The following is a 17,736-nucleotide window of genomic DNA, read 5'->3' on the forward strand; positions in this document are numbered from 1 at the left end:
GACTCAATTTTGAATAATTGGTGGGTATGACCCCCGTAGGGGCATAGGGGTGGGGCTCTGTTTGAAGTTTGTTCTCTATATCTCAAGAACTGGATGGATCTTTCTGAAATTTCATATGTACTTACAGCACCTACCATGGAGTGCTATATCTTTACTTCATACCAATTACTTTAATTATATTCAGGTGAGCGATACAGGCCCTCTGGGCCTCTTGTTTTTTAATAGATTCGTCCTTGATAATTCCTGGAACAAGGAAATTAAGTTTATTGATAAAGGGTGTGCCTCCAGGTCTAATAAGCAAATGTTAACAAATATTAGTGGAAAAAAATCATCTTTGATCTTCAAATTCCAAAATATCTCTCTTGTTCTCTAATTGCAGGATGTATTTCTACTTGTTTTCAATTTTATCAGGCCTATTTTGACAAAATGTATACAAATGGTGCAACAATGGTCCTGACCAAATGTTGTTGATGTTTTCTAATCAAATGGGTTCAAAGATGGTTACTTGTTTTCTGATTGAGAAAATTTTGACTTATTCTCAATCCCACCTGAACAGTTTCAATAAAATGTTGATTTAGGCAGGATAGATTTATGCAGCCATCTCTACCAAAGGGTGCATTTGATGAGACCCTGTATTGAACTAGAGATTGGTCAGAATATTACCTACACCTTCATACATGAATTATAAGACAACAAGCAAGATTTATACCTCTACAGATACTGCTCCAACTATAGGTGTCACATCATCAACGAGTTATGGTGGGAAAGGGTCTAACCCTGACCCTTATCAATAAATGTATAATAGTAATACCAATCCAAGGAATAATCAGATACACCAATCATTAACAAGGTTACACACAATTGTCAATTTGGCTGCTGAGGTGGAGACATAAAAAACATAACAATGTAAATTTTTTTCTAACTTATCATTTTCCCCTCATTATGTAGATCACGACAGCAACAATTGGTAAGATTACAACCAATGGAAACTTGATCCTAGATGAGGTGTTGGCCGCCTGTGCAGTGGACACCCTAAATAACATGCTACACCTAAAGAACACTGTGGGGAAGCTAACCACTGAAAACAAGGTACTGTCAAAGGGGTTTCTTCTCATTCTATGTGTCATATCACTTGGCCCAGATATTGTGTAAAAAGCTCATCATTTCTTCACCAGCATTTATATGTCAAGTACGTTGATATTTCAAGCAAGTTTGTGTTTTGGAGCACTTTCTTTAAGGTCAGTGTAAGTGTCAAGTTCCTAGATTTCTCCGACTGGTTCATGTGTTAGAGTGCTCACCTTAGATTTCTCCAGCTGGTTCATGTGTTAGAATGCTCACCTTAGATTTCTCCGACTGGTTCATGTGTTAGAGTGCTCACCTTGGATTTCTCCAACTGGTTCATGTGTTAGAGTGCTCACCTTAGCTCATGCTCACCTTAGATTTCTCCGACTGGTTCATGTGTTAGAGTGCTCACCTTAGTTCATGCTCACCTTAGATTTCTCCGACTGGTTCATGTGTTAGAGTGTTCACCTTAGATTTCTCTGACTGGTTCATGTGTTAGAGTGCTCACCCTTAGCTCATGCTCACCTTAGCTCAAGGTCACTGTTACTTCATGTAGGAATTGGAAATTGCTCCAAGACTAGTTTAAAAACATATTTTCTCCAAACTTAGCAAAAATATGAAACACTTGGATGGCATGCATATGTCCTGTTTGGACTGGTCATCCTAAGGTCAGCTTACCATTATTGTAAATTGACATAAAATTGTTGTGTGTCTAAAAGCCCTGATTACGTTCATACATGTGTATCTTTAATCAAACTTGGCACAAGTATTTTGGATATCTCAGATGAGTTTATTTTTCAGAGTGCTTACCCAAATGTCACTGTTGCTATAAGTAGAAATGATTTTGTCTGTCTAGAAGGCTTACATGTTTTTATAATCACAATTATGTATGTCAATATTTTGATGGAGTTCATGTTTGCTCATCTAAGGTCAAGGTCACTTTTATGTTGAATAGAAAACTCCCAAATAAAATTCAGATATAAATTAAGGTCTATTATCAATAACAATGTATAGCGACATCCCTGTAAATGGATATTAACTTGTTTATGTTTATATTATAATGCCATCACAGCTAGGATCAATGAACTACTGTCAAGGATGTAACTTTCCATTGTTTTATGTTCACACACAATGTTTTGAAGAAATCTTTTCCATTTTTCATTTAACTTGAACTTTATAGCCAGGTGTTGAGTGTTCACACACACAGATCTCATGGCTTGGATTTATTTTGTTACAGATGAAAATAGGTGACTCCTATAAGAATATTGCCAATTCTCTTGAAAATCACTTCAAATCCTCCATGGCCTCAGATGAGAAACAAGATTTAGCCAAAGGTAAAAAGTATGAAATACAGTGAAACTTTTATCATAACTGCAGTCACAGTGTATACTGAATAAATAGCATACCAGTTATATCTTTACTTCATATGAAAATTCAAATTTAAAGAAAAAGATATTCTTCTTCATTTTTTTTTAAATTACCTTTACTAATTATGGTAAGTTTAATATGATCTTTATAGGCTAACCAAAACTGAGTTATCTGTTATTGTTATTGTTATTTTTATGCATAAACACCAGCTAGTTATTTTGACAAAACCAGGATAAACTACCTCTAGTCCAGTAGTGAGTCCATGATCACAGAACCAGCAGCTTAAATGTTTGATCAATGTTGATGCTTCAAACCATTTCAGATCTGTTGAATGGTGTGATAAAGTATGCCCAAACGACAAAATACTCAGCGGAGTGCTCCTTAAATACGTGTCAAGACCAATTAGCACAGGTAAGCAGGGACAGACCAATTAGCAACGGTAAGTAGGAGAAGACCAATTAGCACAGGTAAGTAGGAGAAGACCAATTAGCACAGGAAAGTAGGAGAAGACCAATTAGCACAGGTAAGTAGAGACAGACCAGTTAGCAACGGTAAGTAGGAGAAGACCAATTAGCACAGGTAAGTAGGAGAAGACCAATTAGCACAGGTAAGTAGGAGAAGACCAATTAGCACAGGAAAGTAGGAGAAGACCAATTGGCACAGATTAGCTGGAGAAGACAAATTAGCAACGGTAAGTAGGAGAAGACCAATAAGCACAGGTTAGTAGGAGAAGACCAATTAGCACAGGTTAGTAGGAGAAGACCAATTAGCACAGGATAGCAGGAGAAGACCAATTAGCACAGGAAAGTAGGAGAAGACCAATTAGCACAGATTAGCAGGAGAAGACAAATTAGCAACGGTAAGTAGGAGAAGACCAATTAGCACAGGTAAGTAGAAGACCAATTACCACAGGTAAGTAGGAGAAGACCAATTAGCACAGGTAAGCAGGGACAGACCAATTAGCAACGGTAAGTAGGAGAAGACCAATTAGCACAGGTAAGTAGGAGAAGACCAATTAGCACAGGTAAGTAGGAGAAGACCAATTAGCACAGGAAAGTAGGAGAAGACCAATTGGCACAGATTAGCTGGAGAAGACAAATTAGCAACGGTAAGTAGGAGAAGACCAATAAGCACAGGTTAGTAGGAGAAGACCAATTAGCACAGGTTAGTAGGAGAAGACCAATTAGCACAGGAAAGTAGGAGAAGACCAATTAGCACAGATTAGCAGGAGAAGACAAATTAGCAACGGTAAGTAGGAGAAGACCAATTAGCACAGGTAAGTAGGAGAAGACCAATTAGCACGGGTAAGCAGGAGAAGACCAATTAGCACAGGTAAGTAGGAGAAGACCAATTAGCACAGGTAAGTAGGAGAAGCAAGCTAGTATTGATGTGGATGTTTTCCTGAAAACTGAACTCAGAGTATCTAAGGATATCAGGGGTCAAGATCACAACTCTTTACAATGAGAAAATTCAATGATATGGTGGTACATCTCATACAGAGTACCAGAAGTCGGTTGCATTGACCTATACTAGACCTCTTACTTTAAACCTTTGAAAAAGTTTGTCCAGAGTACATCTTGGGGTGGCAGAGTACTAAGTTTGAGAAGTAGGTCACTGTGACTTATGATTTGACCTTTTACATTACCCCTTGAACAAATTTGTCTGAAGCATCACTTATATACTGTTTAACAAGGGTCAACACAGTTTACTCTGCATGTATCATTTATGATTGTGGAGCGACTTTACACAAAGTAGGTCGCTATGGTATATGCTCTAAATTCTGACCTCAGTTATTCAAAAAGATTGTCCAAAGATTATCTTCTGTACTATATCGTAAGATGACAGAATACTTTATAAACATTACAACTGATATTTATATTTTACCACAGGGACAATATGTCATAGACTTTATAAGCATCACACACAAGATATCAGCCATCTTACTGGAGGACACAGTCCCAGGGGAGGGGGAGAGGGTCATCTCTATCCCCATCGGTAACACTGTGCTGTCTGTCCAGCGCCAGGAGATCCTAGAGGTAGTCAACGCCACGCTGTACTTAGAGGGTCAGGCTGTTGCAGACGTACCCGATCTGTCAGGGTCTGTTGATCTCGATGTTCTCGATTACATAGATGTGGAGGTAAGATAATCAAAGACTATAGGAAAACTGATAAAACAGATAAATTATTGAGGAGTACTAAGTTTATTTTAATGAGTTAGTGAAGTTGAGATATTATCAATGAGTGTTAAGTTGATTATAAAGAGATAATATTAATGAGAGTTCAGTTGATTATAAAGAGATATTATCAATGAGTGTTAAGTTGATTATAAAGAGATATTGTTAATGAGTGTTCAGTTGATTATAAAGAGATAATATTAATGAGTGTTCAGTTGATTATAATGAGATATTATTAATGAGTGTTAAGTTGATTATAAGGAGATATTATTAATGAGTGTTAAGTTGATTATAAAGAGATAATATTAATGAGTGTTCATGCAGTTGATTATAAAGAGATATTATTAATGAGTGTTCAGTTGATTATAAAGAGATATTATTAATGAGTGTTAAGTTGATTATAAAGAGATATTATCAATGAGTGTTAAGTTGATTATAAAGAGATAATGTTAATGAGTGTTCAGTTGATTATAAAGAGATAATATTAATGAGTGTTCAGTTGATTATAATGAGATATTATTAATGAGTGTTAAGTTGATTATAAGGAGATATTATCAATGAGTGTTAAGTTGATTATAAAGAGATAATATTAATGAGTGTTCATGCAGTTGATTATAAAGAGATATTATTAATGAGTGTTCAGTTGATTATAAAGAGATATTATTAATGAGTGTTAAGTTGATTATAAAGAGATATTATCAATGAGTGTTAAGTTGATTATAAAGAGATAATGTTAATGAGTGTTCAGTTGATTATAAAGAGATAATATTAATGAGTGTTCAGTTGATTATAAAGAGATATTATTAATGAGTGTTAAGTTGATTATAAGGAGATATTATCAATGAGTGTTAAGTTGATTATACAGAATGTATTTGGTGGATTATAATCACATTGTATCACTACCTGTACAGTCTTTACATATAAACCACAAGTACTTATAAAAATTATGATTGTCATTATTGTTTTGTGTTTGTAGATCATGTTAGCAGACAACCTATATACAACAGATACCTCATCGACCCAGGTAAGGGCACAAACAACAGGTATAGCTCTTCATGTGGATGGAGAGGTCCTACAGGTGGCCAACCTATTGACCCCAATCAAGATCAGGTCCTACCCACACATCCTACCAGACCTGACTTTTACCCCTGCCAACCTATCATCAGACGCTGATACCAACCTCTTCTACATACAACTGTCAGTCAATGAGTCAAACATCACTCCTGTATTCATCCTTCGGTCACAGGATCAGAATGTGATCTTGAAGTACTATGTTAAGGTCGGAAGCCCTCCGACCAAGGATGATTATGATGTCCGAGGGCTTATATCTTCTCTGGATCTGCAGGATGTCAGTGGAAATGGAACCCTATGGCAGGCTATTATACAGCTAACAGATACAGCTATAGCTACTGCACTAGAAACCTCTTCAACTAAGCTGGTGTACCTAGGACTGCACACAGAAACAGGAAGGAGTGACATCCAAACGGACACTGGTAGTAAATCTTATATAACAGTCAAACCATGTATAAAGTATTACGCTGAAACCATGTATATAGTATAACACTCAAACCATGTATATAGTATTACATTCAAACCATGTATAAAGTATTACATTCAAACCATGTATATCGTATTACACTCAAACCATGTATATCGTATTACGCTCAAATCATGTATATAGTATTACATTCAAACCATGTATATAGTATTACACTCAAACCATGTATATAGTATAACACTTAAACCATGTCTATAGTAATACACTCAAACCATGTGTATAGTATTACACTCAAACCATGTATATGTAGTATTACGATCAAACCATGTGTGTAGTATTACGTTCAAACCATGTGTTTAGTATTACAATCAAACCATGTATATAGTATTACACTCAAACTTTGTATATAGTAGTATGTTCAAACCATTTTTATAGAATGACACTTAAACCATGTATATGTGATTGACTTACAGTGTCATGTGATAGACTTACAATGTCATGTGATAGACTTACAATTTCAAGCGATTCACTTACAGTGTCATGTGATAGATTTACAGTATCATGTGATTGATTTACAGTGTCATGTGATTGATTTACAGTGTCATGTGATAGACTTACAGTGTCAAGTGATTCACTTACAGTGTCATGTGATTGATTTACAGTGTCATGTGATTTATTTACAGTGTCATGTGATTGACTTGCAGTGTCATGTGATTGACTTGCAGTGTCATGTGATTGACTTACAGTGTCATGTAATTGGTTTACAGTGCCATATGATTGACTTACAATGTTATGTAATTCACTTACAGTGTCATGTAATTCACTTACAGTTTAAAGTAATTGACTTACATTGTGATGTGATTGACTTACAGTGTCATGTGATAGACTAACATTGTCATGTAATTGACTTACAGTATCATGTAATTGACTTACAGTATCATTTAATTGACTTACAGTGTCATGTGATAGACTTACAGTGTCAGGTGATAGACAAACAGTGTCATGTGATTGGCTTACAGTGTCATGTGATAGACTTACAGTGTCATGTAATTCTCTTACAGTGCCTTGTAAAGTGTCATGAAATTGACTTACAGTGTAAAGTAATTGACTTACATTGTCATGTGATTGAATTACAGTGTCATGTAATTGACTTACAGTGTCATGTAATTGACTTACAGTGTCATGTGATAGACTTACTGTGTCATGTGATAGACTTACAGTGTCATGTTCTTGATTTACAGTGTCATGTGATTGACTGACTACAGTGTCATGTTCTTGACAAACAGTGTCATGTTATTGATTTACAGTGTCAGGTGATTGACTAACAGTGTCATGTGATAGACTAAGTGTCATGTAATTCACTTACAGTGTCATGTAAAGTTTCATGTTATTGAATTATAGTGTAAAGTAATTGACTTACATTGTCATGTGATTGACTTACAGTGTCATGTGATTGACTTACAGTGTCATTTGATAGACTAACAGTGTCATGTAATTGACTTACAGTGTCATGTGATTGATTTACAGTGTCATGTGATTGACTTACAGTGTCATGTGATAGACTTACATTGTCATGTAATTGACTTGCAGTGTCATGTGATTGACTTACAGTGTCATGTGATAGATTTACAGTGTCATGTGATAGACTTACAGTGTCATGTAATTGACTTACAGTGTCATGTGATAGATTTACAGTGTCATGGGATTGACTAACAGTGTCATGTGATAGACTTATAATGTCAAGTGATTCACTTACAGTGTCATGTGATTGATTTAGAGTGTCAGGTGATTGACTTGCAGTGTCATGTGATAGATTTACAGTGTCATGTGATAGACTTACAGTGTCATGTGATTGACTGACTTCAGTGTCATGTGATTGTCTTACAGTGTCATGTGATTGATTAACAGTGGCATGTGATTGACTTACAGTGTCATGTAATTGACTTAGTGTCATGTAATTGACTTACAGTGTCATGTGATAGACATAGAGTGTCAGGTGATAGACTTACAGTGTCTTGTGATTGACTTATAGTGTCATGTGATAGACTTACAGTGTCATGTAATTGACTTACAGTGTCATGTGATAGACTTACATTGTCATGTGATTGACTTACAGTGTCATGTAATTGACTTGCAGTGTCATGTGATTGACTTACAGTGTCATGTGATATATTTACATTGTCATGTGATAGACTTACAGTGTCATGTGATTGACTTACAGTGTCATGTGATTGACTTACAGTGTCATGTAATTGACTTACAATGTCATGTGATAGACTTACAGTGTCAGGTGATAGACTTACAGTGTCTTGTTATTGACTTACAGTGTCATGTGATAGACTTACAATGTCATGTAATTCACTTACAGTGTCATGTGATAGACTTACATTGTCATGTAATTCACTTACAGTGTCATGTAATTCACTTACAGTGTCATGTGATAGACTTACAGTGTCAGTTTAAAGACTTACAGTGTCATGTGATTGACTTACAGTGTCATGTGATAGACTTACAATGTCATGTAATTCACTTACAGTGTCATGTGATAGACTTACAGTGTCATGTAATTCACTTACAGTGTCATGTAATTCACTTACACTGTCATGTGATAGACTTACAGTGTCAGTTTAACGACTTACAGTGTCATGTGATTGACTTACAGTGTCATGTGATTGATTTACAGTATTTTACAGAGAATTAACTACAGTTTTTGTGTTTAACAGAGCACGTGAGCAGGACCACAATAATGCAGATAGCTCTGTATGTACTGGACTGCCTCTTCTGGGATGAAACAACAAAACAGTGGTCAAGGAACGGCCTTTTGGTATGTAGATAATTACCAGGTACAGGTCAAAGAACGTACTCGACTTAATTAAATTCGCAATTTGTTGAAACTGTGTAAAACTTATGAAAACCAAATATATGTATCAAGAAAGAATCATACATTTTCCTGCACTTCATGATAATTGTTTATGTATTGATCCCTCTGGTGACAGTTGGGAAATGTGACGTCCTTCTTGGAGGCCCCATGTCACTCCACACATCTCACTACATTTGGAACCAACGTGTTTGTCCCACCCAACACCATAGACTTCAACACCGTGTGGTCCAAGTTCTCCGCTGACAACGTGGCCGTCATAGCTACCGTGGGTTCCCTGTTTGTGGTCTATTTCCTTGTCCTTCTATATGTCCGCAGAGCTGACAAGAGAGACATGAAAAAGGTATGTTTACATTTGTTTTTATTTCCAAGTTACACAGGGTCTAGATGTTAGATTCAGCTCATGGGAATCACATGTCTATCAGTCTTTATATAATTTGTATTGACTCTAAAGTGAATAAAAGAAGAAAGAAAGAAAAGTTGATTTCAGATTTTAATTGCCAAAGTTATGGCTTTGACATAGATACCTATAATCCTAGGCTTATTGAAGTAAAATATCTCGATGTGATACAAATTCTGTGTGGCCTACATTTGAATGTCTCTATTCCAGTGGGCTATTTACCCCTTGTGTGACAACCTGTCTACAGACAGATACAACTACCAGATGACAGTGTACACAGGACTGAGGCAGAACTCCGGCACAACCTCGAAAGTCTTCTTTGTCCTTGGTGGGGAGGATGGTGACACCGAAGTCAGAGCAGTGGATGACAGTCAATCACGGGTAATCAGTTCTCCTCCGTTACTAGGTTTGCACGCAGTCCGTCAGTTGGTGCATCATTTAGTCCAAGGCATACTTCATATACATTCTGTCATCTACAATAACCAAATTTTGAGTTTTGGTGATTACATCTGTTGGGATACTGGAGTGTTGCTTACTTTAATTTTTATACGCCCGTCGAAGACGGGGACGTATTATGTTATCACGTGAGCGGGCGGGCAGTCGGGCGGGCGGGCATATGAACGATGTCCGCTCGATATCTCGAGTAATTATTAACGGATTAACTTCAAACTTCACAACAAGGTTAATTACCATGAAACCTCGGACAAGTTCGATAACCGCCATTATCCGACCATAATTTGTGGAGTTANATGAATGACCTTTACTTGTATTCAAGGTCACAAGGGTCAAATATGTAAAAAAACCTTTAAACAACTTCTTCTCAATAACCAAAAGGCCTAGGATGATGCTTTTTGGTCAGTAGCATGATGTGATGAAGGGCTACCAAGTTTGTTCAAATGAATGACCTTGACTGATATTCAAGGTCACAGGGGTCAAATATGTTTAAAACCTTTAAACAACTTCTTCTTAATAACCAAGAGGCCTAGGGTTCTGATATTTGGCAAGTAGCATGCTAGGATGAAGGGCTGCCAAGTTTGTTCAAATGAATGACTTTGAAGTATATCCAAGGTCACAGTGGTCAATATATGTTTAAATCTTTAAATGACTTGTTCTGTATAACCAAAAGGTCCAGGGTAATGATATTTTGGCAAAAGCATGCTGGGTTGGAAGACTATAAAATCTGTTCAACCTAATGTCCTTGTTCGACATTCAAGGTCACATTCGTCATATGTTTAAATCTTTTAATGGGTTCTTATGAATCAAACACTGATATTCTGCCTCTAGTTGTATTTTAGTCCACGTTTAAGATTACAAATGTGAGATTAATACCAGGTGAGCGATTCAGGCCCATTGGGCCTCTGGTTAAAATCTTATTTCTAAAATGATGAATGATTGTGTTATGATTGGATGGTGTCACAAGTACCTGTCACAGGTGTGTACCATAAAGATCACAACAGGGAGTCAAATATCATAATATGTTAATGCTTGTTTGCACAATGACTTATATATGACGTTTTTCTCTTTGAACAGAGTTATGATCAAAGGTACCGGTTGAGCCATCCTGTATGATGTTACTGTCCAGGATAAAAACTTTGTTTGATCACTGTCAGTCAATCATCCTGTTACAATTATATTGAGGAAAATTTACCTTCTCTGATAAGAACTTGTGAGCTCATAATGACATCATGAGTTTAACTGGAACACTCAATGTAGCTTTATCTGTAAGACTTTTACGAAGCGCATTGTCAATATTTGTTTATCAAACTATGTTTCAGCCGCTGAGCCGTGGGAGTGTCAATAACTACCTGCTGAGTGTGCCCTTTAGCCTTGGAAACCTCGTATTCCTACGTGTCTGGCATGACAACTCTGGGAAAGGCAACAATGCTGATTGGTTCCTTAATATGGTGCTTATCAAAGATCTTCAAAACAACAACAAGTAGGTTCTATTAGGGATTAGACATCACTAGATAACTTTAAAGTGATGATGAGCAATAGAGGCTGTCTACAAAGGTCACTTCTGACTAACAGCAAGACCAGGTCCATCACAGTTTCTACCAGCAACTGTTTCTGACTGCAAATGATCCAACTTAAATTGAGCAATTTAGGAAGATGAAAGTCGTACATTTAAGTTATTGTCTTATTTGAACTAAGTAAATGTGAACCCTAGCCTATCTTGTTACCAGTTATCCTATTGTGTTTGTAGGTATGTGTTCCTGTGTAACCAATGGCTGGCCGTAGATAAAGCTGACCTAGAGATAGAACGTCTACTTCCTGTTGCTGCACAGTCAGAACTGAACAACTTTGACCATTTGTTTTACACAAGGACACGACAGGATCTGACCGATGGTCACCTGTGGATATCTGTCCTGTCTCGTCCAACCCAGAGTGTATTTACTCGTGTACAGAGGTTATCCTGTTGTCTGTCCCTTCTCTTCCTCACAATGGTAAGCAATGCCATGTGGTATGGTACTATAGACACAACCCAACAACAGAACGTCCATCTTGGTCCGCTCAGCTTTTCCGGCCAGGAGCTGATCATCAGTATAACAGGCAGTATCATCGTTGTACCAGTCAGTATCATCATAATCACCTTCTTTAAGAAAGCTGAGAGACGTTTATCAAAGTACAAAGTTAATGACACTCAACAGACTGAACTTAAAGATGAAGAATCAATCAGACATGAAAAAATGTTGTCAAAGAAAGGGCTGGAGCAGTACTGTTCGGATGAGTGCTCAGAGGAGCGTGATGGCTGTGTTACCCCGAGTGTAATAGACACAGCTCTAGTCCAACCATTTAATGCATACAAGTCATGGGCAGACTTTGAAAATAAAACAAGTCGTCTTATTAATAGCAGAAAAAATCAGCAGAAGACATCTGAGGGAGGGAAGAAGAAGAGGAAGCAACTGCCATTTTGGTGTCTATATGTAGCGTGGGCTCTGGTGGTGCTGTCTGTCCTGGCATCCGCCTTCTTTGTTATCCTCTACAGTATAGAATGGGGGTCAGAGAAGTCTACTCGATGGCTCACTGCCTTTTTCCTGTCCTTCATAGAGTCTGTCCTTTTCATACAGCCACTCAAGGTAAGCCCTAGGGATGGACAGCAAAATTCTGCATATAAAATTCTCATGATGATTTTTTTTTTTTTATATTGAAATTTAACTTGATACACATTTAGACTCCTTAATTGACAGGTGATAGCAGTGGCTCTTGTTCTCATCCTGGTGTTCAAGCATGTTGACGATGATGATGAAGAGGCATATGTAAACGAAATTGTCTTACCTGACAATGTATCTATGGTAACAAATCCACAATCACCATCTTATCCAGGTACGTACACATCCAGTGTTAAAGATGAACTCAAATTTACTGTTAAATATAGACATCCATCAGTATGATCAGATCTATTCTTTTCAAGTATGCAGTGATTACAATGGGCCATGCTGTGAAAAGTGGTCAGTATTGTTAAGGAGAAACACTACCATCCTGTGACATGTATGATACTTAAGGTTATATGCTACCTAAACTGTGACATGTATGATACTTAAGGGTATATGCTACCTAAACTGCGACATATGCCACCTAAACTGTGACTTGTATGATACTTAAGGGTATATGCTACCTAAACTGCGACATATGCCACCTAAACTGTGACTTGTATGATACTTAAGGGTATATGCTACCTAAAATGTGACATGCTACCTAAACTGTGACTTGTATGATACTTAAGGGGATATGCTACCTAAACTGGGATGTGTATGATACTTAAGGGTATATGCTACCTCAACTGTGATGTGTATGGTACTTAAGGGAATATGCTACCTAAACTGTGACATGCTACCTAACCTGTGACTTGTATGATACTTAAGGGTATATGCTACCTAAACTGTGATGTGTATGATACTTAAGGGTATATGCTACCTAAACTGTGACGTGTATAATACTTAAGGGTATATGCTACCTTAACTGTGATGTGTATGATACTTAAGGGTATATGCTACTTAAACTGTGACGTACTGTATGATATTTAAGGGTATATGCTACCTAAACTGTGACGTACTGTATGATACTTAAGAGTATATGCTACCTAAACTGTGACATGTATAATACTTAAGGTTATATGCTACCTAAACTGTGACATGTATGATACTTAAGGTTATATGCTACCTAAACTGTGACATGTATGATACTTAAGGGTATATGCTACCTAAACTGTGATGTATATGATACTTAAGGGTTTTATGCGACCACTTTTCATTCCTCCCGACTGTTTTTACTCTGTAATTTAACTGTATTAAGCGACCATCTGCCTAACTTGACCAGCGACCACCCAATACTGACCCCAAAAATGACGTTAAATGACCACATTTGATAAATTTAAGCGATCATATTTGATGAAAATATACCAAACGGTCGTTGAAATAGCTGTGTGACACCAAATTTGCTACCGTCACCACATTTGACGAAGGGCTACTTAACGATCTTTTCAACAAGTTCAGTGAACAAATTTGACAAAAAACAATTTCCAAACTTAAAACAAATTCATTGATGTGCAGAACCAAATAAAAAGTCATTTTTCTAACTGCCAATATTGTTGATACGGATTGATATTTATGGCAGTTAAGCAAAACCATTGAGATAATTCTCATTATAAGGCTTAAATAATTAGATTTCTTTAATTGGACTACTTTGGATATGATTGTGGTTCATATTTGTTTACATTTTTAGCTCATCGACGTCCATACAAAGCCAAAACTGCCAACTACAGTCATTTAGAAAGTGCAAGGCAACATCGAAAAAGAGTAAATCGCCTTTTTAACATTGGGCGTGAGTTGGGGGCATACATTGTATATCTTGTAGTGGTCTGTATCCTGACCTATGAGAACCGGAGCAAGAATGCATATCCAACCTTCTCTCACCTAGAAAACCTCTTCCTGAAGCCTCCCATGAAATACCAGCCCAGCTTTATCAATGTAAGTGTGGCTAATAACTGGTTCTTACTGCCTAGGTTTTCATTAAAAAGCACAACCTTTGTAAGTGTTGAGGGGTATTAATACTTATTTTGTGATTTGTTAATGTAATGCTATGATATGTTTATGTAATACTGATCTATTTATGTAAAATTATGACATGTTTTTTATTTTTATGAGTGATCTATATACACTGTAACCCCCACCTCCAAAATCTGAACAGATGCTCTAACCAATTGAGCTACTGTATATAGCAGTTATACTTCGCGGGGGTTTTAATTTTGCTATATTCACGCTTTGACTAATATCCGCCAATTCTAAACACCAGGGAAATTATCAAAAATGTTAACTACTTTTACGGACCTTATCACAACATGTTGAAAATACTTATAACCCAACGCTGTTATGCAAGCTTAAATGAACTCAAATCAGCTGGATAACCGAAATACGCGTTAGTGAAGTGGACGTTAAACCTATCAATCAATCTGATTTTCTTTAGAGTGAAGTCACTGGCGGATGACCATGCTCGGGATGAGTGTTTTCAAACGGTTTACCTGTATTTCGAGGTTTAACCCTTAAATGATGACACTCAAAATACTTTGCATGACACATGGAATTGAGGGCTGGTGCACAGCGAAATTTAACAGCTGCGAATATGTACTGAATACGAAACTGTGAAATATTGACCCCGCGAATTTAAAGCGCTTTTATACAATACTTAGTTGCCAGTTCTGATACTTTCCTCCCTCATTTGTCTAAAACTTTACCCCCAAAGACAACACTAATACAACCCAGGTTTGGGTGTATCCCCTTGCCAAGTGTACACCCAGTACTTGAAATAAGGGTTGGTCACTGGACCACTGTAAGACCACTGTAACTAGAGAAGATAGTGCATAGCCAAACTGGGATTCAAACCAAATGAGCTCTCTGAACTCTACACGAATGATCTAGCCAATTGATCACGAGATACCTGATTGACAGTGATCAACCCTGTCCAGTTCTGCAATACTTTTATTTACAAATGTAATACTGTGATCTGTGTATGTTATACTTTTATTTACATATGTAATACTGTGATCTGTGTGTATTCACTTAGACATGTATTTTAGATTTCCTCAGCTGATTATTTCTGGAACTGGGCTAATGACATACTGATTCCTGGACTTTACTCGGGTGGCCTTTACTCTGGGAATGACTCTGCAGATTATCAAGGTTACCTTAGTGACAATATCCACTACAGAGTCGGTACACCCAGACTAAGGCAGGCCAGGATAAAGAAAGGTACACTTTGCAGTTTTTGTTGTGTAAATTTTAATGTAAGTGTATTTAACTGGACATGTCAATTCAGCTGATTTATGTACATGACATGATATCAAATACATGGGCCAGAATTAAAACCATTGTGCAGGGTGCTAATAATTTCTGATAAAATAGCTTGCTAATGTTTTATTTTTTTATTACATCTAAAGTTAACACGACTTCACTGTTTGGTATGTGTGTAAGATCACTTTCGATCTTTGATTGACTGCAATAACCAGTATTATCTTTTAATTCTATTTAAACTTTGATGAGATAAAAGTGCTACATTAAACTTTGATGAGATGAAGTGCTGCATTAAACTTTGATGAGATAAAGTGCTGCATTAAACTTTGATGAGATAAAAGTGCTACATTAAACCTTGATGAGATGAAGTGCTGCATTAAACTTTGATGAGATGAAGTGCTGCATTAAACTTTGATGAGATAAAGTGCTGCATTAAACTTTGATGAGATAAAAGTGCTACATTAAACTCTGATGAGATAAAAGTGCTACATTAAACTTTGATGAGATAAAATTGCTGCATTAAACTTTGATGAGTTAAAAGTGCTGCGTTAAACTGCCTTTGTATTGAACATTTTCTAGAGCTCTCCCTATAAGTTGATGATATTGTTTACCATCTAACATTTTTCAATTTCTACCATTAGCTGACTGTAGAATTCCTGCAGAGTTCAAGCGTTTTTTCAAGGTGTGTTACCCTGACTATGGACTAGACACCTACGACACTGAGAGTTATGGTGAGGGGTGGGACACAGTATCCTACAACAACACGAGCCAGGCTTGGAAGTACAAGGACTCCAAACAACTCAATGGCTACCCTGTGGTCGCGACATACGACTCGTACGGTGGCGGTGGTTACGTTACCACCCTTGGTAACACTAATGATACAGCTGCTGCTACTTTTGATTACCTACATGGTGCCGGGTGGATTGACCGCAACACTCGCGCAGTCATGGTGGAGGCCAACATCTACAACCCAAATGTGAACCTTTTCTGTGTACTGTGCCTTGTGCTTGAGTTCCCAGCCTCAGGATCAATCATCCCTTACGCTCAGATCACACCTGTCATACTTTACCGATATGTAGGCGCGTCAGCTCTCTTTCTACTCATCTTCGACTTGATATTTGTGGCATTTACGTTGTATTACCTGTATATCTTGGTGAATAAGTTGAAACAAGAGAAATTTAGTTTCTTCAAACAATTTTGGAACACAATAGACTTTATCAATATGGCATTTTCCATCACTGCATGTGCTTTTTATGGAATGCACTTCATCATGGTACAATTGACTGCCAGTGACTTCCATAGAAACAGAGGTAGGTAAACAAGTCTTACATTGTCTGCATACTGTAGCTATTTACACATACTATATCTGTATGGTCCTGAAAGCTAATGTGTAACAGGGTAAATATCTAGTTGTAAATAGGGTTTTTAGCTAACCTGGCCCAAAGGGCCAAGTGAGCTTATGGCATGGTGCGGCGTCCGGCGTCCGTCCGGCGTCCGTCCGGCGTCCGGCGTCCGGCGTCCGTCCGGCGTCAACTTTTTACTTTAAACAACTTCTTCTCAGTAACCAAAAGGGCTAGGGTAATGATATTTGGCCAGAAGCATGCTGGGATGAAGGGCTACCAAGTTTGTTCAAATAAATAACCTTCAACCATTTTCAAGGTCACAGGGGTCAAATATGTTAAAATCTTTAAACAACTTCTTCTGAATAACCAAGAGGCCTAGGGTGATGATCTTTGACCAGTAACATGCTGGGATAAAGGGCTACCAAGTTTGTTCAAATAAATGACCTTGACTTATATTCAAGGTCACAGGGGTCAAATATGTTTAAAACCTTTAAACAACTTCTTCTGAATAACCAAGAGGCCTAATGTGATGATATTTGACCAGTAACATGCTGAGATGAAGGGCTATCAAGTTTGTTCAAATAAATGACCGTGATTTATATTCAAGGTCACTGGAGTCGAATATCTTTAAAACCTTTAAACGACTTCTTCTGAATAACCAAGAGGCCTAGGGTGATGATATTTGGCCAGTAACATGCTGAGATGAAGGGCTATCAAGTTTGTTCA

General features: G+C 37.3%; 2 protein-coding genes across 3 annotated transcripts in view; both read left to right on the forward strand.

The window, feature by feature from the left end:
- The window catches only part of LOC110446104, an 11,227-nt gene extending 5,062 nt beyond the window's left edge, over positions 1 to 6,165 (forward strand). The window contains exons 4-8 of the mRNA XM_021491078.1: positions 949 to 1,089; positions 2,300 to 2,396; positions 2,753 to 2,841; positions 4,320 to 4,568; positions 5,581 to 6,165. Of these exons, the coding sequence (XP_021346753.1) occupies positions 949 to 1,089; positions 2,300 to 2,396; positions 2,753 to 2,841; positions 4,320 to 4,568; positions 5,581 to 6,165 (1,161 nt within the window). The remainder of the gene's footprint in view (positions 1 to 948; positions 1,090 to 2,299; positions 2,397 to 2,752; positions 2,842 to 4,319; positions 4,569 to 5,580) is intronic.
- A 2,676-nt stretch (positions 6,166 to 8,841) lies between these two features.
- The window catches only part of LOC110446101 (polycystic kidney disease protein 1-like 2), a 14,766-nt gene continuing 5,871 nt past the window's right edge, over positions 8,842 to 17,736 (forward strand). Inside the window, exons 1-9 of one of the 2 annotated variants that reach the window (XM_021491073.1) lie at positions 8,842 to 8,926; positions 9,099 to 9,323; positions 9,591 to 9,761; positions 11,156 to 11,316; positions 11,584 to 12,457; positions 12,569 to 12,704; positions 14,103 to 14,347; positions 15,454 to 15,625; positions 16,309 to 16,977. In XM_021491073.1, coding sequence (XP_021346748.1) covers positions 8,849 to 8,926; positions 9,099 to 9,323; positions 9,591 to 9,761; positions 11,156 to 11,316; positions 11,584 to 12,457; positions 12,569 to 12,704; positions 14,103 to 14,347; positions 15,454 to 15,625; positions 16,309 to 16,977 — 2,731 coding nt within the window. In that variant the 5' untranslated portion in view covers positions 8,842 to 8,848. The remainder of the gene's footprint in view (positions 8,927 to 9,098; positions 9,324 to 9,590; positions 9,762 to 11,155; positions 11,317 to 11,583; positions 12,458 to 12,568; positions 12,705 to 14,102; positions 14,348 to 15,453; positions 15,626 to 16,308; positions 16,978 to 17,736) is intronic. The other variant, XM_021491074.1, reaches the window with a different exon arrangement.

The sequence above is a fragment of the Mizuhopecten yessoensis genome, unplaced genomic scaffold, assembly GCF_002113885.1.
Source record: "Mizuhopecten yessoensis strain PY_sf001 unplaced genomic scaffold, ASM211388v2 scaffold2519, whole genome shotgun sequence".
NCBI classification, from domain to species: domain Eukaryota; kingdom Metazoa; phylum Mollusca; class Bivalvia; order Pectinida; family Pectinidae; genus Mizuhopecten; species Mizuhopecten yessoensis.